General features: G+C 44.1%; 6 protein-coding genes across 6 annotated transcripts; 3 read left to right on the top strand and 3 right to left on the bottom strand.

Moving 5' to 3' along the window:
• Positions 1-457: 457 nt before the first annotated feature.
• On the bottom strand, positions 458-1831 carry LAJ45_04566 (uncharacterized protein; the record flags this gene model as incomplete). The annotated part of the gene is made up of 1 exon (XM_046114146.1): positions 458-1831. One exon carries the CDS (start codon positions 1829-1831, stop codon positions 458-460), a length of 1374 nt encoding a protein of 457 aa, XP_045972668.1.
• A 1353-nt stretch (positions 1832-3184) lies between these two features.
• LAJ45_04565 (uncharacterized protein) lies at positions 3185-4681 on the top strand (the record flags this gene model as incomplete). The annotated part of the gene is made up of 6 exons (XM_046114145.1): positions 3185-3229; positions 3547-3618; positions 3685-3856; positions 3912-3931; positions 3994-4033; positions 4095-4681. The coding sequence occupies 6 exons, from the start codon at positions 3185-3187 to the stop codon at positions 4679-4681; spliced, it is 936 nt and encodes a 311-aa protein (XP_045972667.1).
• Positions 4682-4950: 269 nt separating this feature from the next.
• LAJ45_04564 (uncharacterized protein) lies at positions 4951-6487 on the top strand (the record flags this gene model as incomplete). Its single annotated transcript, XM_046114144.1, has 4 exons — positions 4951-5809; positions 5864-5969; positions 6031-6263; positions 6363-6487. 4 exons carry the CDS (start codon positions 4951-4953, stop codon positions 6485-6487), a joined length of 1323 nt encoding a protein of 440 aa, XP_045972666.1.
• Positions 6488-10557: 4070 nt separating this feature from the next.
• On the bottom strand, positions 10558-11768 carry LAJ45_04563 (uncharacterized protein; the record flags this gene model as incomplete). Its single annotated transcript, XM_046114143.1, has 7 exons — positions 10558-10635; positions 10710-10726; positions 10887-10916; positions 10984-11023; positions 11220-11250; positions 11309-11437; positions 11674-11768. The coding sequence occupies 7 exons, from the start codon at positions 11766-11768 to the stop codon at positions 10558-10560; spliced, it is 420 nt and encodes a 139-aa protein (XP_045972665.1).
• A 1209-nt stretch (positions 11769-12977) lies between these two features.
• LAJ45_04562 (uncharacterized protein) lies at positions 12978-13940 on the bottom strand (the record flags this gene model as incomplete). Its single annotated transcript, XM_046114142.1, has 6 exons — positions 12978-13027; positions 13113-13175; positions 13477-13551; positions 13616-13621; positions 13684-13703; positions 13870-13940. 6 exons carry the CDS (start codon positions 13938-13940, stop codon positions 12978-12980), a joined length of 285 nt encoding a protein of 94 aa, XP_045972664.1.
• A 4135-nt stretch (positions 13941-18075) lies between these two features.
• On the top strand, positions 18076-19245 carry LAJ45_04561 (uncharacterized protein; the record flags this gene model as incomplete). Its single annotated transcript, XM_046114141.1, has 1 exon — positions 18076-19245. The coding sequence occupies one exon, from the start codon at positions 18076-18078 to the stop codon at positions 19243-19245; it is 1170 nt and encodes a 389-aa protein (XP_045972663.1).
• Between the last annotated feature and the right edge of the window lie 2642 nt (positions 19246-21887).

Below are 21887 nucleotides of genomic sequence, written 5' to 3'. Positions count from 1 at the left end.
TGGTTGATTCTGTGCTGGGGTAGTAGTACTAGTTAGCATTAGCAGTGTGCACATGCTAAGGTGAAGCAGAAACCCTAACCTTTCTTAGCCACCCATAAAAGTATAATACATGTACCCGTCATGTGTTATTACAGAGCACGTTAATGTAGAGAAAACTGTGTCATTTAGACCTTTTCCCAATAAAAAAGAGAGGGTGAAAGAAACAAATGTGTCATAGTAAAGCCTAAAGAAGCTGTCCCCCGATACAATTACAATTTAAACACCTTCAACGCCCAATACTAGCCTGACACAACCCCTATAATGGTACACCAACAAATGAAATAACATTAAGTTTCTTTTCTTACTGCCCGCCTAGCTCGTCACTGTTTTTGTCCACCATCCAACAATGGAAGGGAAATGATAGAACATACCAAGGAAAAAGAAGGAAGAAGAAACGGACCCTCTATCATCCCTGCAACTATTGTCTACTATACGAAAGGTCACCCTCACGGGGATCCTCGTCGCCGGTATCAACAGTTTCAAAATTATCTAATCTTCCAAACTCCGCATCCCTAGTCAACGCAGGACTCCCAAAATCCGAACCGCCCATTCTCCCAAACTGCGCATCCCTCGTGAGTGCCGGACTTCCTCCAAACTCCGATGCCGTATCTCTATCCCAAATAGCATGTTTCATGATCTCCGGCTGTTTCCCAAACAAACAACCCCTGGCGGCATCGAGATCGATAGGCCCGCCCCTCGACTGCGAAGATAGTCCAATCTGTAGTGGGATTCCTTTGCGTGTCTGGTAGTACGTGAGTCTGGGGTTCCGTTTCTGGAGCTCCTTCTTCAACTGAGCCCCAGTGTATGCACATGTATCCGGGCCTAGGTCTTCCTTGAGAGACTCAGCAACGTCGAGGATGGCTCTGATCTTGCCGATCCGGTGGCCGGCTTGGTACAGCTGGGAGTGGAGACATGCGTCCAGCCAGAGAAAGAACATGCCGAGCACCCAGTATAGGTGCAGGCCACAAACAAGCTTCCACACAAGCTTCGAGAACCCGTACGAGTAATGACCAGAGGGGTGGTCGAGGCAATTGGTCATGTCGTAATCAAGAGGGTACCATGTTCCGTTCAATACCAACGTATCGCCGTACCTCTCGGCAGAGCCCATAAAGTCCTCCAGGGGGATCATGGACTGGTCCTCAAAGACGATGTAGGGAGATGTGTAGTTGGTGTAGCCGGTCATGGCTGACATCAGTGTTGGAAACATGGCGATATATGCCACCGAGTATAGAATGAATAAGACCTTGATCACATGTTTCCTTGTGGCCAGGATCTGGTTCCTAATGGCTAGAACCATGGCCCAGGGACCTATATCGAATGCAAGTGCAAGATAGAAATCGTACCCGACAGCGGAGGTTTCGGTAACATGGTCGAGGGTAGCAACATATACTTTGTGCGCAATCCAGAGAAGCAACAACTGCCCCCCGCGCCCAACAATGATGTCCCAGGCGATGTCAATCGACTTGGCCACTGTGAAATCCAGGCTTCCAAATGAGAGGTCGATGGTGATCCCCTTTCCTAGTGGGGAATAGTGTCTACCACGAGCTGTCTGCTGTCCTGCATTGTAGTTCACAGGCGTCCCAGACCCAGGGCAGAGATCTCTGCTGAAGCTTTGGCCTTGGGTCAGAAGGATCACGCCAGAGACGATGAATAATGTCGCAAAGCAGACTACCACCGCGAACACTATTATTATCTTTTTTCTCCGCTCTTGTGGGGATATCCGTGTTAGTGTGATAGGTGGGAGTTGGGATTGAAGATCTTGAGCACGCTGGTACTTGTGGGTAAAGAACATTTCGGTTGAATCTATGATCGTCGAGGTGATTGGTTCTGGTTTCTGGGAGAATAAGCACCAATCTAGATTTTGACCGGTTTTGAATTAAAGAGTGGTAGTTCAAAACTAGAGAGGTTTAGATATGGAGAGTACCTGATTTTGTAGTCTAGAATCTCCCCGCAATTAAAATTTGCTAGAGAGGCAAGTTGAAAAGCTTACGTCCTAGGGCGAAACATAGTGAAAGAATAGATGGGTCAGATGAAATTCAGCTGAGAAGTAGGGCTACGGGTTGGCAAAACTTGGCAGCTAACTACACGATCTTATGTGAGGGGTGGGGCTGAAATAAAAGAGAAAAAGCAAAGCCAACCGAGTAGTACACTATGAATAAGTGTTGATTGTAGTCAGTAGGGGTACTATTCACTTCTAGAAATATGTGCCTTTATAATGCTGCATTAAAACGCCGCTTATGACACTAGATTTTTCAAAAATCTGAATAGCGTACCGGTCAATTCATCACCTTTATATGAGTACTATATAACTATGGGATTTAGTAAATAATACGGCATTAAAAAAAAAATATCGTAGTAATACCGTATTCTTGCTACATTACTAGCGCATTAACGGGAACAACGTAGCGAATCCAGGTATTATACATACATGTATATCATTGAAAGTACGATCCTAATCCTAAAGTGAACAGTAGACAAATCAGATAGGGACGCACCATCAAGTAACATGACGGGCCCGCTGCATTAAAGGAAAGGACAAGAGTTCTTCCACCGTATTCCATTATACTCCAACCACGATGAAAATACCGCATTAGCTATATCTTATCGGATGTTCTCGATCTCATGTATGTTTGCCAGAACGAGAGCATTTTATGTTATTGATTTAATTTAAGTACTTAGGTAGTAAATGCACTTACTTTATATAATTCAAAGTCGCTAGATTCATTGGCGTGATATATACCTCAATAGCGTTTTACCGTAAAAATGAATTGAGGGATAGAGGTTAATTACAAGTATACATATATGTCCGTTTTAAAATTATGTATAGTAGATATGTACTTCATTTGGGATATTAACTTCTTCAAATACGTGTTCTTAAGCAGCTATAATGCAGCGTTATTATAAAGGCACATATTCCTAGAAGCTAATGCTCCTGTACCTGTTGTAACGTCTGGCCCTGGTTTTAAGTATCACACATATGCGGTAGATTTACATTTCCATACCGGGATGTCTCCTAGTTCTCGACTCCCATCTGCGGCTGTGTTACACAAGAAGAGCCTAAGCTTGCTGCATCTGTCGGTTCTATGATACCTGCCCCGCACTAGGAACGTTCGAACATCAATAGGCGGCAATTTCGACACTCACAATGGAGGTTTTGGGCGCAGTTTCTGGCGCTCTTGGGATTATCGCGGTAACTCTACAAGCTGCTAAATCCATATCGAGCTTGATAGGACAAATTGTTGACGCTCCTCACACTCTCCGAAGGCTACATCAGGAGCTCCAGGACCTAGAACTCATACTCACACAGTTAAACCAAGCCAAATATGACCAAAAGATCAATTCCGACTAGAGCCCTCTGGTAGATGCCGTTAACACCTGCGGGGCTGAATTAAAACGACTTAAAACACCCCTTGAACCGCTTACCTCAAAGCAATGTGGTGGTAACAGCAGACTACACCGTCGGGGAATCCAAGAGACTAAGGCGCTCTTCAAAGACGATGATATTAGAGAAGCGGTAACTGCGCTGCAGTCACGGAAGCTATCTATCTGCTTAGTATTGATCGTGGATACGTCCAAAAGGTTTGGCATATCCTCATGACCTTGCTTGGATTCAAAAATGATTATTGATGAATTAACCATCCACAGTATCGGAGATGGGAACCCAAGCTTTTGGAAAGGGATACAAGCAGTTCGCTTAAATCATCTACCAGCAAAGATGTGATTAGCCAGATCTCTACGACGAATCTAGAGGAAATCATCTCTCGAACTATACGAAAGGTTCAAGAAGAATTTATGCAAGTGCCCGAGACGGATATTGGTTTCTTGAGGCTTGAAAGCGTAGAGTTTGATAATTTATGGGCAACAAATTTAAGTTCGGCCCGAAAACTTCAAGGTATGAATGAATATATAATTATTCCTGATATGTATAAGATCTCTTAAACTTTTATATTATAGCGATGGTCCATGATTGAGAACGCGAAGGTATTTGAAAAGGGTCCTATATACCTATCTGTACCCGCATACACTATATAGGACTTGAACTGATATAATTAAAGTTTTTCTGCTGTCTTTAAAACACCCGGACTACTACAGCGAAAAAGGAAAAATAAAAGTTCCGCAGCCCGGAACTTGCGAATGGATCTTCACCCATTCTCAGTACCTAGCTTGGTGTACAGGCCAGGACACATCTGTCTTGTATTCTATTGGAAAGCCTGGATCGGGGAAAACTGTCCTTTCTAGGCATTTTCTAGAAGGTCTGCCGGATTCCAGCTCAAGCCCCCAAAACACACGGGTTCTTTACTATTTTTGCAACAACAGAGATAATCCTAACCTTACTGCGACCGATGTTCTTGCAGCTATAGTTCACCAGCTCCTTTCCCAGATACCTTCCTTGTTCTCTCATATCGCCAAAAAGGCAAACCTTCATAAATCCAGCTCAGAGGTCGTTCTATGGCCATTAGAATCACTTTGGGACATATTTACTATTATGGTGGCAGCCTCTCACCTAAATGTTATCTTCTGCATATTAGATGCCCTCGATGAGTGCGAGGCAGAATCAATCTCCGAGTTGTCTCTATTAATCACAAAAATGACCGAGGCACCCAAGGAATCAGAGGACTCTCCAAAATTAAATTCTACTTAACAAGCCGGCCTTTTCAGAGTTTAAAGGAGGATTTGGCGACTGCCCGAGTTATCTACCTTACTCCAGAAATTGTCAAGACAGACATCGAAAAAGTGGTTGATGATGGAATGGAGAGATTGCAAAGACGATTGCGCTTGAAGGAGGATGTCAAGGACAGACTTTGGAATATGTTGGTGGAGCGCTCGGAAGGAACGTTTCTCTGAGTATTATTGGTAATTAAGCAGTTGGACAGCGCACAAGGTTTGACCGCCCAAAAGCTAGAAGCCCTCATGGAAGGCTTGCCCAAAGGGTTAGATGGTATCTACGATTGGATGTTGGAGGCCCTAGAAAACGACCCCACTGCCCTACATATAGCTGCATATGAGGGCCACATCCAAGTTGTCAGTCTACTTCTCGATAGGGGAGCAGACGTTAAAACCAAAAGAGGTGGTGCAACTGCCATATACCTAGCTGCGGGTCAGGGCCACGCCCAAGTTGTCAGTCTACTTCTCGATAGTGGAGCAGACATCGAAGCCAGGCTCAATCTGAATGATTTCGCTCCCCTACATATAGCTGCATATAAGGGCCACGCCCAAGTTGTCAGTCTATTTCTCGATAGGGGGGCACATATCAAAAGTAATCCACAGAAATTATCAAAACTCCTAAACCTCGCAGTATCATATGATAGCCATGACGTTGTCAGCTCCATCCTTGATAATCTAGCAAGATCAAACAAAGCCACCTTGGAGTCCGCGTTCAGTGTCTCTTCAGGTATTCTACAGCTGGCCATCCTGAGAGCGAATCGCAAAATCTTTAGGTTACTTCTAGATCATGAGATAGATGTCAATATAGTCACTCAGCGGGGTTGTACTGCACTCCATGTAGCTGCTTCCTGTGGACATTTAGACATCGTTGAAATTTTGTTAGGGCATAGAGCGGATCCCCACATGAGAGACGTACAGGGATGGTCACCAATCGATTGTGCCCGGAAAAGCCGAAAATCCCAAGTAATTGAGCGATTATCTCAATTACAAACCTCCTCTCCCGACGATCATCAAATCGTTATTCAGGCACCCACACATTGGAGCCCAGAAGACAAATCTATACACGTTGATCTTTCGGATGGTAATCTTCATGTAAGAGTTTCAGGTAAGAACTATCATTGGTCTAGCAATGACGTGGCGTCTCTAATGTTTCAAGAAGACATAGCAAGATTGAATGGGATTACGGCAGTAAGAAGTAATTTTTGTATGCCAGCAGAGAAGGATAACTGCTATTATGAGGTCAAAATAATCGAAGGGGCAGCCGGGTATATATATTTAAGACTGATTCTCGATGTGCAGGTATATAATCTTCTAACACTCGCTTAGTAAAATCTGCATCAGGGTTTCGAGCGATTATCTCATCCTCGAAAGCATGCCGGGCTGGCATTCTGGATCATATGGCTACCACGGGCACGAGGGTTTTCTTTTCGCGCGCAAAGTCACTCCTACGGCCAACAGTGAGCAATATGCGACCTTTTCGAGTGGTGATGTAGTCGGATGCGGTGTGAATTTCGACCGGTCAAGGATCTTCTTTACCAAAAATGGTAAACTTTTATTAGGTACGCCAGACTTTGAATCTATGAACCTCCGACCGTTTGATTCTAGCTCTATGGATAAAGCAAAGCCGAAGCATCATTAACATAATGAGGTTTCATCAGATTATTCTGCGGAAGATATCGCAGGTCAACTATATCCCATGATTGGATTTAAAGGCCCAGGTGGAGAAGTGTATACCAACTTTAGGCAGAATCCTTTCGTTTTTCAAGATTTTGACAGTATATGAGAGATATATCTGTGTTGCTGGTACCTTACATCTAGTTCTTAGTTTTTGAAATATAACACTTGTCAATTCAGGTCGTAATGCCGAACGTTAGAACACCAAAACTAGCGCTGTACTAGGCCAAAATTGATTAGAACTGTCTTTCTGATTATTTATCGTAATATTATTTAATGCATTGATAAATCTTATGCAGACCAAGAGTACAAGTGATTAGCGCCTATTTGTTGTCGTAACCCGTTTAGTCAACGGCCCAGATGGATTTGGTGAATCACCCCCTAAGTACCAACCCACTAATATAATACGAACCCACGTGACATGCTAATAAGAATCCACATATGGAGGTTGATTCCTACGTGTATACATGTAGTCTTCGTTTGGCTCGATCGAGTAAGACTCCCTTCCTTTGTTCTCCCCCCCCGCAGCTGTTCGCACAATATTAGACCCAAGCAAGCGCCGTAACACATAGTGCGGCTGTTCAGTCCATTATCTCTCTAGGTATATAATTCCCATAGCTTCAATAGGGAATCCGGCCGAAAGTTTAAATTCAGATACTTAAACGGGTATCTCATATAATCAGTACGTCGAATCTCTGTAAATATGTAAATGACTATGGGCACAGACTTTTTTTTGAATGCATGCAATTAATGAATTAAACAAAAAAAGAAGAGGAAAAAAAGTAAAAAAAAAATTTTTTTTGGAATACTGCGAGTGATCGTTTATGATCTAAATCATTAATGCAATATCAAAACACAGTGTACTTGGGCTCATTCTGCTGTAAACCGACACACCTAGTATCCTAATCAAGCCTCCTTATATAAAAGGCTTACTCTGACTTTAACCTATCGGACCCCACATGTTGATGCATATACATATCTGTTGTGACCAGCTAGTGATTGTACCCAGGAGTACCGGAAAGTAATATAACGATCAAATAATCCATACTTCTCAACAACCAAACTAGCTAACAGAATGTGGAGCAAATCTATGGTAATTTAGAAGCTGGAGACCATAGTTATGGTGAGAGTTGGTGTGGTTGACTGTTGCTTCTCCTTTTATTACTGTCTCTTGTCACAAGTTGTCCTTCCCCAGGCTAAAAACCCCAAACCAATGACCTGAAAAATTGCAGACTCTGTTCTAGAGACTCATTTATCATGGGTATGACTAAAATATCTATCCTGAAGTTCTGGGTACATTTCGGCGTTGCTAGGTCAAGAGTTGCATCACTTTCTGGCACCCCCAGGTATATGTGAAGTTTGTGTATATATGCATGACTGATCGATCAACCATGTACCTACGCCGCCATGGAAGGCGTAAAGTCACCGGGCTATTGCCTAAACCTACCTACCTTGGGTCCTGTGTCTGCATGTCTCACTAGGTCCAAGTTTGTACCTACGTAGCCACAAATGTAGTCAGGATTAATAATCTAAACCATTTACTACCAATCGGCGAATTCCACAGGAGGAATCGGGATACACTGACAACGAGTTAGAAGACATCGAGAAGAGAGAGATGGGAGTGATTAAGTTGAAAGAGAAACTGTTCACAGGTACATACATCCTAAAAAATTCAGACTCGGGTGAGTTATACGTGGCCAAATATTAATGGATGATAGGAGGAGAGAGACAGCCAAAATTGTATTGGAATATTCATATTTGTTTTCTTCATTTTTTACCTTCTGGGTCGGTGTAATAATCGCGGTGGTTGAGGGGCGTTTTGGGGATAAAATATCAGATATTGCATCGTAGGCTTAGATCTGCGTACAATCAATAGCTAACTCAAACACGCATCACGCAGTGAATTCCAAACCTCCATATTTCCAGAAGCTGTTCTATAAGCTTGATTGATAACTACAGTCGCTCACCTACTGACGGCTGATCCTGTCTGATGGTTCTGTTTGCAGTGATTTGCCCTTAGCGTCCATAACCTAACCCTTTTATTGGCCTCAAATCCCTGACCGCTATCAGACAGGATCCGCCTTCACCCCTTGAGTGAGTGTACTAACATGTATCACTCCTAGCACTACCAGTGATGATAGGGCTTGTAGTAATGACAAAGGATGGTATGAATAGGAAAGCGGGCACGAAGGGGACAAGTAAAATAATGCATGGTTTACAACGAACATTCGAATATGGGCCGCAAGAAAATGGTTTATATTAAATAAGATACATAGCACTGGGCGCCTTTCCCCACGCTGAGCTAGGTGGGATGAATTTCTCACTCCGATAGACATATCACAACACGAGACGACCGAGTAACAGCCAGACATCGATTCCTCCATAGATGAGCCGCAACATTAGACATCTCTGTGCAGGTGTTACTTTTGCGAGCTGCTTTTGGTACTGTATAGATTCCTATGTGGGTGTTTAATCGAAAGTAACCCACCGTATATGCCGCAACTAAGCCAATTCACAGGGTCACTGTTTTGGATTATAATGAATCCATGTGAATATGTATCTACGTACGCCATTGAAATATCAACTGAAATGTATTGCCTAGATTCCGGAATACGATAGATGATGGTGGAAATCCGGCTTTGAATTTTCTAAGTAGTGCTAAGGAATCATTGATTGGTTTTGACATGAAATAAAGAGCATGGAAGGAGCGGTTAGCTACATGTAGCTATAACTGCATAGCTAGTCCTGTCTTCCATGAAAGAACCGAAAGTAAGCATCATCGCATCGATCGCCCAAGTAGTAAGTCCAAAGGATAGGAAGAAGGGATGGTGTAATAGCCCTGTTGATAATTGAGTTCCTCCAAACCACGTGCTCCCCTTTCTATGATAATGATGATGATGAGGGGGCGATGTGGGGGTGAGCACATGTGTGAAGAGTATGACATGATTATTGAGGATGAACAAGTGGGGGTATTAACAGCAGATTGATTGGAGCTGAGGAGATGCACATTGTTTCAAAACATTCATTGCATGCATGCATGCATAGCGCATGGGAAGCTGTGCGGTTACCATGCGCTGAGGAGTGGGCCGCTAGGCCTGTGTGCGTCACGTCTAAGCACTCGACACAGGAATTTATTGCAAATTAATTGTAACCTCAAACAACCTGCGGAGAATGATGATCGGATATTTACTATAAGATCGGAAGCCTTCGCATTGATTAATTATTCTTTTACATATAGGACCCTCCATAAAGTCATTTGACACTTACTTCTGGAATGTGCAAAAGTAAATATAGTATGAGATGAGCGTCATACCCAGCTGCACAGATCGACTGCAATGTCTTCTAGAGCACCCGCTTCAATGGTAGTCTTGCATGGAAATGATAGGTCATAGAAATTGATTCTTGGGATTTACTCCCCTCGGGGATAGTTATTGTAGTACACTCACCAACTAGAACAATTTAATAAATAAAAACATACGACCTGATCATGAAGCAAGGAAATACCAATATAGTAGTGTTGCATCAGTAATATGAAACTTATAGAACTCGGATCCTACTGTCCTAGGTCTATAATCTCGGACAAATGTACGTACAGTTGTTGTGACACCGAGGCTATTTACATGTAGTTACATGTAGTCTTCTATGCTACCCATAACCGGGGTTTCAACCCCACCACAAAGATCTTTCTCATAAAAACTCTTTTATAACAGCGCACTTCGATCGCAGGTCATGGATTTATGGTGCGTCGATCCGGGAATACAGGTGTCGAAGACGGGGCTCGTGGGGGTCAGGATCACTAGATGTCGAGCTAAGCTAATGTGGGAATGTGCACTTCCATGGTTCGCTAAGGTACATGTAGTTCGTGACTACATGTATGTGCTTGAGCACAGCTAGATGCACTTGTACTAGAGTAGTCAGAGTGCTTTATCTTCGATAGCGGGACAATCAATGCCGTGATCTTCTTGGGTTCAATCTAGAAATGAGGTTTATCTACTAAGCGCGAGTTCGGGGTGATTTCGGGAAAAATTCTTATTGGGACAGTGCATGGGTGAGTGATATATATGTATGTTAAACAATCATAAGAGAGGTTGAGTGCCACATTGTGGCCACTCTACCCCTTAACTTAAACCCGATATAAAGATGAGAAATATATCTTTATCGGGAACCGGTCTCTTGCTGTCATTGCGACTCATTGGTTATGTGAAGGGTTGTCACGGGTGCAGTGGCTGTCATAGCACCAGGATCTCCGAGTGATGTCTTATGATTTGCAGCACGTTAGTTGTATACATGTAGAGCATTAGGAAAAGGACTACATAATATAATATCCCTACCTTGTCGGTGATTAAATCTATCGAACGTACCAGTTATAGGATATTATAGAAGTATTCCAGCTTTTAGCCATGACGTCTCACGGCCTTGTTTGCAAGCCAACAAACAACCTCAGTAAAACTCCGTTGAACGTAGCTGAACACGTATAGCAATTCTGCACAGGGTTTTTAAAAGGTTACATATGTAGGTGTGCAGGGCCTGAGCACAGACTTGGGTGATGCATTAGTTTGTTGCCAAAAGTTCTCAGCTTTCAGTGCCGATCGTCAATTTACATACATCGCCTCTCAAGGGCATCCTTAGATTGAAGTCTTCGCGCCTAGAGATTGGTATCATTCGAGTCGCGATCAGATGTTAGTCTGGGCGCCAAGGCCAAAATTCACGTCGAGTACTTATGGTATCGTGACCTAATCAGGATAGGTGACCGGCTATTTCAACGTTATCGCGATAGAGAGACCCAGCTTATGCGAGGTAAGATAAGGCAAAAACCATCGGAGACAATTCATACAGGTGACCCCCAAACTTAAATCTTGGGCACGACCATGTCTGTACCATACCTACCCGTCAGACATCTTCTGATCATATAGCAAGATTGGTTGCCGACTTGAGAAATATGCGGAGAAGTGGCGAGGAAGTTCGTCGCTTGGCCGCAACTGTTGGGTAACCCACGGATACAACTTTGTACCTACTTGAGCTCCATGGTCCAGGTGTACGGCCTGAGTCAAAGATCGACCTATTGACTATTATTTAGCCTGGGTGCAATAAACGCGCAAGAACAGCCTTCAATTGAAGTAACAAGGACTTGTGGCTCTAATTCCTTTTTAAATTTTGTAGGTTTCTGTGCGTTTCAAACCATTATGACCGACATCCTCGATGATGGGACTAGGTATTAGATATTTTTTGATATGAACCTAAGCCGGGTTATCTGAATGTAATATCTATTGGGCTTGCTGAATCAAATTTGCAAACCTTTTTGCTCTTTCCCGCTTTCTCATAGCCACAAGAGGCACCGGGTAAAACACCGCAATAATGTCGATACCCAGTAAGATCAACAAAGTCTCCATGCGTGGAACTAGCCAAAACGCTCAAGGATGCCCGTTCAAAACGAAAGACTTATTTCAATATCTGCCCCCCACGTTTGACGTTCGATCAAAAAAGGAGGGCGGCCAAAACGGCCCCAAACCCCATCGAAGCCAGTACGGCGATTCGACGCGCCAGGTAAAGATCACCTCCACGAATTGGATGGCGTTAAAGACGTACAGGGAACTTGGATCCGGGAGCAAGACAATTTGTGAACTTTTGTCGTATCAGGATAGGCCTGATCGATGGTCACCTATATGTATGTGTTTCCGCCTTCTTCGAGATGCGTAGAGTTGTCCATTCGTTTCTACCCGTTTTACCGAGCTCGCGAGATCAAACTCCTAATATTCGTTCAATACAACCTTTCGCAAAAATCACGCCCCCATCGATGTAGTAAAGTATAGGTCGATATGTATGTTGTACTCACGATCCTCTGGTGTGTACTTTCCTCGATGATAATCATTTCCGCCTCCCTCACCTTAGCGCCCTACAAGATGTACCCCCATCCAATTAGCCCGAATACCGAAAACCCATGCATGAGTTCCCCGGATTTGCCAAGGTATATATCCGTCGAAGTGGGACCCGTCCGAAAACCAGTTAAAAAAGACGCCTTTCCTGCAACGCTTTGATGTCGATGTGTATGTAGTAATAGTTCCTATATAATCCCGCCTAGCCAGCGCCCCCTTGTTTCCGAAACGTAAGAATAGGTAGCCACACAAAGGCGTGGGGAGCAATCTTTGAGGATGATCGGCGTGATACTGCTTCGATGTGGGAAAAATCCGCCTCCGTAGGTACATGATATACCTACCAGCCGTATCGACAAATCTCTCCCTGCAACATTTCAGCTTGCAAACAGACAAAATACCTCAAGTACGGGAATAGTTCATTTCCAAAGGAAGGAATGTTGTATACAGAGCGCCACTTGTTGATATGAGTATCACCGGTCGGTCACCCCGGGGATGTCCCCGTGGATATTCAGATTCGATATACTCTATGTATGAGAGATATCGTGGTTTGTAGATGAAAGATCCAGTGGCTAATCCAAGAGTTTCATGCAGAGATGCTTATACAGTACGTAAAAGGGCAACTATACTCTCAAGGTTAATCCCCGATATTTGACCATTGACAAGGATATGGAATAGTTAGTAATAACATACCGAATTCATACGATTTGTCCACATGGTCGACTGATGTTACGATGAGCCGAGAAAACCCGTGATGTTTTCTGGGGTGCAGCATGTAGCTAGAGCATGTACCCGTATTAGTATTTGTGATGAAAAGAGATGGATGTTTAGGGCGTATTGTCATTGGACCACAGAAAATAATACCGATTCCAGGACCCCTCGGATGTTCAATTGCAGTAAATTGCTTTGGGAGCTGTTGTGTCACTACTGTGCATTGGATTAAAGGTCACGATCATGCTCAAGGTGTCTATCGTCGAGTAAATAACACAGATGTAGTAGTGGAGTAGTACGACCAAAAAAAAACTGTCCATAACGCTACTATTATATTCACTGTGCAGCACGGTCCTCCTCCCCCATTTATTTCTCTACGAATTTCCGTCAGCACGGTCATCGTCGAGATCAAAATAGTTCAATTGGGAATAAAACTGCCCCAAGTTCACCAGGATCAGCGGGATGCTACATAGGTAGTAAGAAAGTGAAGATTTGTCTAAAGAGCACAAGATCTCACACGTTGTTTTTGAAAAGTGAATCCAAGGTAAGTGTCCGAGGATGTCTGTGTCTTGATCCCTTTTTGGAAAGCTTACTGAATTATTGAATACTACTTAGTTAATAATATATGATCTAGTCGAGTCTAGCTTATCACCTACTTGGTTCTATGGGCGTGGAGCATTCATCCGTCTGTGTGCCCCCACGCTTTCTGATTTTAGTAGATTACTCAAATATTTGCCGTGTTCCCTTAAATAGTAAATTAGTAATAGAATCAAAAAGGGAGGCCACTAATTAATGATCTTCTTACTGACAGAAAGTACCGTGGCAATAAGGAGATAAGCAATATCTATTTCTCAATAAGATTCCCTAGCTCGTGAGGTGAGAATTAAGTAGGAAAAAGGAAGATACATACCTACATGTGCATGCAAGGGCATTATACAAGGACATCAGTCGATCCGGAGAGCCATTTCCCTCCAGTCCCATTGCTCAAGAGTCGAGGCGATTATTGCTAACCCTTGCATGGTGATGTAGTCAAGTTGGAGTCGGAGTTCCAGTGAAGGTGGTTGGTGGTTGTAAATCATTCGAATCCCAACATGCGGGATCCAAGCTGCGGCTCAACTTTGCTAATAAGAATTGAGGCTTAGGCGAAGTGACATCATAATAAGGAAATAAGAGTCTAGCCACTTTCCCGCTCACTTGGTTAGGTGCGGATAGGTCTCACATTGAACGTCAAGTGGCCCCCCGGACTGTCTCCCCATGTAGAAAGTCAGAACGAAGTGTTTATTGGTGAATTCCCCAAAACATTTCATTTTTTTCTTTTTCTTATCTAGTAGAGTCTCCGTGACCTTTGTCTCCTTTCTTTTCCCCTCCCCTTTCCGGATTCTATCATGCGGACCCGAACGAGCTCTTCCGGAAACCCGAGTCGACCGTAGATTATCAAGCAACATCGTCGTTAAGGCAGTACTTTTACTGTTGGAAGGACTTTTGATAAGGCAGCTCCAGCGTGGGAGGACAAGGCTGTGTGCTCAGTCTTGCTTCTTTAAATTGCATTGCAGCTAGGGCGGCTTGCCTCGAGCAAGGCAATAGCATTGGTTGGTGTCAAAAATCTTGGGAACAGAAAACCCGGGGAACTGGAATTGAGCGAGAGCTGCCGCGATTGGCGAATCCCGCACATGTGAATACTTACTCTTCCGGAATGTTTCAAGACAGAGATTTTGTTCTTTTTGGTCCGGATATCTGTTGCTCAGTACGTCCTATGGCACTGTGCCTACTTGGTTAATCATGAGCTTGTCTTGGCAATATTTCAAGGGCGGCCGGGATGACGTTCACAGATCTGTCAACATCGTTGGTCCCGGACGGAATTTTGTGTGGGGGTTGAAGGAAAAAAAAAACCCCTTGAATTGTATGACGGTACACGGTAAACAAGGGGGTTAGAGGAGGCTCTGTTTACGAATTCGATGCTGATTACACTCGGAAAATAGGTTAGGCCTAGGCCCGTCATTGGACCCTTTGTCCAAGATTTCAGGCATATATATATGGGATAAAGGTGTGAGCAGGAAACCCTGTTAGTCAATGCCCTAGATCCTCGACAAACGTTCTCAGGAACCGAACCTTTAGACGCGTTAACGGCGTGTGGGGGGGATTTCTTTTGCTGTCCAAGGAGGAAAAGAAAGGAAAGGAGAAAAAGAAAAAATTTGAACCACCTAAAAAAGAATAGGGAAAAAAAAACATCGAAGCTAATCATAGATGCTGTGAAGATCGGAAAAACCCTTTCCTTGGGGTTTCATACAGCCATGTCATCGGTCATGTGAGGTAGCCTTCCGACATCGCATCAAGGACGATGGTTATCAAAGTCACATCCACCGTAAAAACCCAGCGAAGGAGGGTTCAGATTGTAACTTATTTCACTCTCAGCTAGAATGACTTCACCTTCAGCCTTATTATCGACAATCCACCACATAGTAACGCACATATGTAGCTCCTACGAGTTCGGTCTCACATACAACACTTAACAACTTCTAGAACCGGCACTACAGCCCGGAAAATAGGTATCGGACTTTAGCCCCGTGCAGTTAGAAACAAAAACGAGAGTGGTATTCTTTTTATTCATGTGTCATTCAATGCCAGTTGTCAATCGATAAGCGTACAACTGTTCGAATTGGCATATTGATGCATTTTTTTAATTTTAATAAGGGATTTGAGGAAAGCATGGGCCATGATATCAAACGGCCATCTTATTTAGATTCCGTTGGGATTGATATGTCTCGTTGAGGGCGAATTAGAATCGATCCTGCATTGGTTATGTGCAATCTCACTCTCAGTAAGGGTAGCCTGAAGATCTAAATTCGAGAATAATTTCTGATTCTAAGATTGCGCATGAATGCAAGGTGATTAAAAGAGCTGAATGTGGTTTCTGAATAGGGTTTCTATGGTTCACTAGAGTATGATTAGTTGGAAAAAGAAATATGTTTCCACAGACGAAAAAGTTCTAGATCTTCGTGACTGCGCGTCTTGGCCTGCTCCATATTGCTTTGTTAAAAAACGTCATCAGGAACACATGAATCACGAGCCTCAAAGATTATGTATGGTAGATACATGCATGTACTTACTTAACTACATGTACTCTATTGAGAGGTTTGTAGCGACAAGGGAGGTCCGCAAGCACGGGCCTGATCCGCGGCGAGTTACGCTGTCCCTTGAACTGCGGGGTGCATCCTGTTGTGTACCTTGACGGGGGGGTTCATTTGCTACTTTGCTGAGGTAGACTCACCATTTCTATTGCTGTCCATGTATGTGTGTCCTTGCGTAAGCGGCATTCAAGTACTCTAGAGTGTATGTTGTACCTACATACATACTCGAGAAAGTAGATGTGTGGTTGTAGAGTATGTAGTCTCGAACGCGGCCAGTATGAGAGGTTGATGTGCACCTGTCAGACTGCTGCAGTAGACCCGACTCAAGTTTTCAATTCTGTAGGTACATGTAGGTACATGTACTCTACATTCCATGCAGGTTGTCTCCCACTGCTGTGTTCGTCTGGTGGCTGCTCTTCCTCCCCCCCCCCCCCCCTTTTTTTATTTTATTTACTTGAACACGGAAGTACTTGACGACGGCTGTGACGAATCAACTCGCAGATGCGGTTGGATGCACGCCGTGCTGCGTGACACCCCGCCTATGGTTCTTTCACACTTACCTACCCTCGTTTATTTCGGTACAAGATACCCTCCTAAAGTCTCAGGGAAGAAAGAGAAGGATAGGTAAGGTAAGAAAAGGAGCAAAGTAATGCCTAGGTCTAGGTCTAGGTCGTCAATACAAACCCAATACCTACTTGATCTATGTACAATTTATGTTGGCAGTAGGCACTCTATAGATACAAGTACATGTACCTAGATAGTCACAGTATTAAACCAACGAGAGAACTACATAGGGAATCATAGAATAGACTTGTAGACATCCGAGCAACATAGGTATTGGGAATTATCTCTTACCCTTTCTTGAAGTTTACAAGGACGTGAAGGCAACTACCCCCCAAAAGAGGAAGAAGCATGTTTCACTGGCGCCGCAGAACGCCCCACAGTAACCCCCCACGCCAGCACGCACCATCACCAACCCACAGTGCTGGGTCGTTCATTACTCCTCAGGTCCAACACCTAGCTTCACCTTCATGTACTCGATGCCGGGCACGCGCACTCGTGTCTGTCGCCGTCCCTATGTCACACTCGCTCACACTCTAGCTCTGCCACCCACCGCTCATTTATCTTTGTGAATCAGCTGTGGTCCGCTGCAGGGATACCGAAGTGAATAGATAGAAAAAGAAAAGATCAAGACAATCGGATAGGACCAGACTACATTCCAAAAGTACGGGTCAAATTTTGTACCTTCAATACCGCTGGTATGTATGCTGTTCGTCAGGCGTTTCGTTGAGTTTTGCTCTACTGTCGTCGACCATGAACCTTCTTTTTCACCACCCCTCCATTTCATCTCTACGCTCGTGACGTTTGCATGCTTTGGATGTTAGAGCCACCAAATTTTCTCTGCATCCCCACTGGCCAGGGCTTTTACTGGGTTGGCATGTCTCGGCGAAGGAGGCTTCGGACGTCAAGTGGATACCTTGCCTGAGGCTTCCATCCAAACCCTTTGAAGAAGTAACGCAGGAGCCAATTGAAGTTCAAATGACATTGGCTCGTGCACTACCCTCTTCAAAGGTTTTGGATGGAAGGGGATGAGTGAATGGAAGGTAAGAGGGGGAGGGGGTGTTGAAGGGGTCCTCCTAGGTGAGAGGATCAAGAGTTAGCTCGCCTCATCACGCAGGGCTTACACCAAAGAGCTCATCATACATACAGGTTCCCTCTCAAGCCTCCGCCCCACTCTAGTCTTCTTCATCTACCTACTATTATTTAAAGTCAATCAGTCCCCTTCTCATTCAGACTTACTCCCTCATCATACATTGTCTATAACCACCACTGCTCCGTCTCCCTCAACTACCAGCTTCAATCCCTCATCATTATCTAGAGCTTTTTATATCACATAGGATCAATCTTCTCGCCCATATATCACCGAAAACGTCAATTATTAAATGCCTCACACCAACGAGCTCTCCTCTTCTCCTGAAACAAACGAAATGACTTCTGCTTTGAGCGGTTTGGCCCTTCACAGTGAAGCCGGCGCTCCTCACGTTGCTAGCAGTGGGCGCCACGGGAGCGTCTCAAACGTTCACAACAAGAGTGGGTATTCAGCCTTATACTCGAACACCAAAACTAGCGGAAGTGGGAACTTCCAGTCTTGTACCGACCGCCCCCTTCGTGCAGGAATTTACGCCCCGACACCCGCCTTCTTTGACCCCACCACCGAAGAGCTCGATCTCCCTACAACCCGAAAGCATGCAGTTCGTCTTGCACAAGGCGGAATTGTTGGACTCGTTACCCAGGGTTCTAATGGAGAAGCAGTGCATCTAAGCCATGCGGAGCGGAGAATTGTTACTGCGGCAACTCGCGAGGCTTTGGATGATGCTGGCTTTAGGGATATGCCCGTGATCGTTGGATGTGGCGCGCAATCCGTCCGTGAAACAATCGAGCTATGCCACGACGCTCTGGTCTCTGGTGGTGACTATGCTATGATCCTACCGCCTTCGTACTACAAGTCCCTCTACACGGCCCAGTCGCAATTCGAATTTTTCACCACTGTCGCCAATGAATCCCCAGTTCCCATCCTGATCTATAACTACCCCGGCGCCGTTTCGGGCATTGATCTTGATTCGGACGTTGTCACCAAGCTCTCAAAACACCCTAATATCGTCGGATGTAAGCTCACTTGCGGCAACACTGGAAAGCTTGGGAGAGTCGCAAATGCAGCGCCAAGCGGGTTCATGACTCTTGGCGGATCGTCAGACTTCACTTTGCAAACCTTGATCGCTGGCGGCAAGGGTGTCATTGGCGGACTCGTGAACATTGCACCAAGAGCTTGCGTTGACGTCTTCAATCTCTACGCTGCTGGCAGAATGGACGAGGCGGAGAAGATGCAAGCAGTAGTCGGAAGAGGTGATTGGGGTGCAATCAAGGGAGGTGTTGTTGGGACGAAGGCTTGTCTGCAAGCTCACTTCGGATACGGAGGATACGGGCGGGCACCACTTCCTCGACCAAGTGCGGAGAGAGCTGCGGAGTATAAGGCCGACTTTGAAGAGTTGTTGCTACTCGAAGAGTTTTTGTGCAACGGTAGCCGCGAGGAGGACATCCATTACGACAAGAAAAACGAGTACCCGCAGCTCGTTGATCTTGAACGCATGCTTATCTAAGTGGGCATTAGTTGGGTTTTTGGGTATTTATTGAAACAACTTAGTTTCGTGGTATCTATTTCCTTTCGGTGTTCATAGCTTTTTTGGGAGTTCTTCACGAGTTTCTTTTTATTTGGTTCGGGGGTTGCATATGCCTATGGTGGCTGGTTGGTTGGTTGGGGTATCATGAAGTGTAGATACGGACGGGATAGCCACTAGATATGGTCCGCAACACTTCATGCAGGGTTTCATTTTTCGTTTTTACTTTTTCCGTTTTTGAAGATTGTTCTTGGGAGTGTTTCTCTTTGGTTACGATGTGCAGTTTTTGGTCATGCATTTGTTTGTTTGTTTGTTTCCTTGGAGCCGGATGAAATTGGGGTTTGATATGCCAATAAGAATTTCGGTTGATTCGTTTTTGATACAACTCATAAGTTCGGATGAACCTTCACGTGACTACTCTCCAATTCGTAGTCTAACCAACATTTGATCGATTGATGAATGCAAATATAAGCTTAGAAAACTTGAGAACCCAGAATACACATGTATATTATGGAGCGGTAAATGCGTCAAAAGTAATTTTACCAACAATAGTAAATTATCTTACCACCGGTGGTGAAAATAATACAAACTTTTATGATAAAAGCACAGACCTTTTGGCCAAAAGGGGCCATAGAACGCCAATATATGGCCAAAATGGGCCATAGAATGCCAATATATGGCCAGAAGGGACCATATAATGCCACTATATATGAACATTGTCCACCGGTGGGGAATTTCACCATCAGTGGGAAATTTTCATAAGTTTTTTGAACATTTACTTATGTAGTATAGCGCAGTATAAAGACTGAAATTCAGTGTTGATACTGGCACAAGGGCTGAAATTCAATGCTTATACCACCGGTGGTAAAATTGCTTTTGACACATTTACCGCCCCATAGTATATAGCTATAAATAACTTTCAAGGTTTTCTACAATGGCTATTTCTCGTAAACTAGCATAATAAATCCTTAATTTCGAGGATTATAATTAAGTATTAAATAACTTCTGGCTGTCTGTGGTAATTGTCAATGAATGTACTAACATGAACGACTGATAAATAGTTGAATAAACATATATTGATAAAGTTCCCCACATTGCCCACCACCCTTTCTCCGTAGTTACTAAACTAGCCAACTCTAGTGAATTCATCCGGGTATATAGAGTACGTCTCAGGGTTTAGAGATCGGGTGATCGCTTGACGGCGATATCAAAAAAAGAAACAAGTCCTTCAAAAAAAGGAAATAGACGGAGAGAGAACAAAAAAAACAGGAAGCTCGGGAGTGAAGAAGATTCCCGACAGTTAGGCGTGACATGCACTCAATACATGTACTTATAAGCTTAGCTCAAGCTAATTAAAGTGCAGTTAGCTGGGCTATTCCGGGAATAATAGAAGATGGGGTTACCCTGTCCGCTGGCGCATGCCCCCGCGGGATGTCTCTTTTTTTTTTTTCGCCGCAGCTGATAGGGTACCGGCCGCGCCGGTCCCTCTTTCAGGAAATCTTATCCCCACCGCCTCCCACTCTGCGGAAATCCCCTACATTCTTCTTTATCGATTATCGTGAAGCTAGAAAAGCACAAGACCTAAGACATGACAGATAGACGCATGATAAAAGTGTCAAAGAAAAAGAAGAAGCAAAACAGCTATCATGGCGCAAATATTGCATACGTCTAGCTACATGTAAGTACGTAGGTAGGCATTCTACCTAGGTAGAGTACATGTAGCTACAGTAGCTAACTGTACCATTACCTACTAGAAATTTTTGACTAGAGTACCTTTCAACGTTGACACTCCTTTGCATATGTCAGCTGGTAATACATGCTGCCCTTTTTTTTTTTTACTTTTCTTTTTCTTTTTCCTTTTACATTCATACAGCGCAGTGCGGTCCTTGGCCTTCTATGATCAGCCTCAGCGGAACCTCTCCGCACCATCCACCAATTGCCGAGATCCATCCGTTCCCCACGTTCACATTAATTGCCGGTCGGAGAACCCGGAGAATCTATCTTCGCTGTTCTGCATATCTGTGCTTCTTTCCAAGCCACGATTACTAAGAGTATGCTCGTCGTTGTGGTACAAGCTAATAATATATCGTTTTTGGACTTAGCGCGAGGATGGTATATAATTCTTGGCAACGTTAGATCTGAAAATGTTGTAGCAGTTGAAAGTTAGATAGGGTTACATGTTAGGGTTAGGGAATTAAAATTGAGAAGCTACATGTAGGTACATTCGCCCTATCCTTCGTCTTATGGACACCTCCCATCTTCGCAACCGCTGAGTGGTATCTTATAACGGGCTTAGTTATACATTAACACATTCTTTCAGCTGTGTATAAGTACCTTTTGCTATAATGTCATCGATCATAGCCACACCATACGGCAAGTTAGCGAGGAGAACCGGATCTCTCATGCTGCCACTAGTAGTGGCAGCCTACCCAATGACCAATGAATCTGGTAATCTTCTGGAACTTTGTTGAGACGTCTCGTTTAGAAAGCCTAGATGTGTCACATTTAGATAGGACTTCAATCTTTGTGTTTAAAGGGAAGGAAAATGGTCGACACGACTGATCTCAGCTGGAAAGCTCTCACAGAGGCTCTGCTTTCTTGCCCAACGAGTGAGTGGATGTAAA

Source organism: Morchella importuna (genome assembly GCF_003444635.1).
Source record: "Morchella importuna strain M04M26 chromosome Unknown Morimp01GS011, whole genome shotgun sequence".
Taxonomy (NCBI): Eukaryota; Fungi; Ascomycota; class Pezizomycetes; order Pezizales; family Morchellaceae; genus Morchella; species Morchella importuna.
The sequence above is the reverse complement of the archived record's forward strand: the minus strand, read 5'-3'. Positions and strand labels throughout refer to the sequence as shown.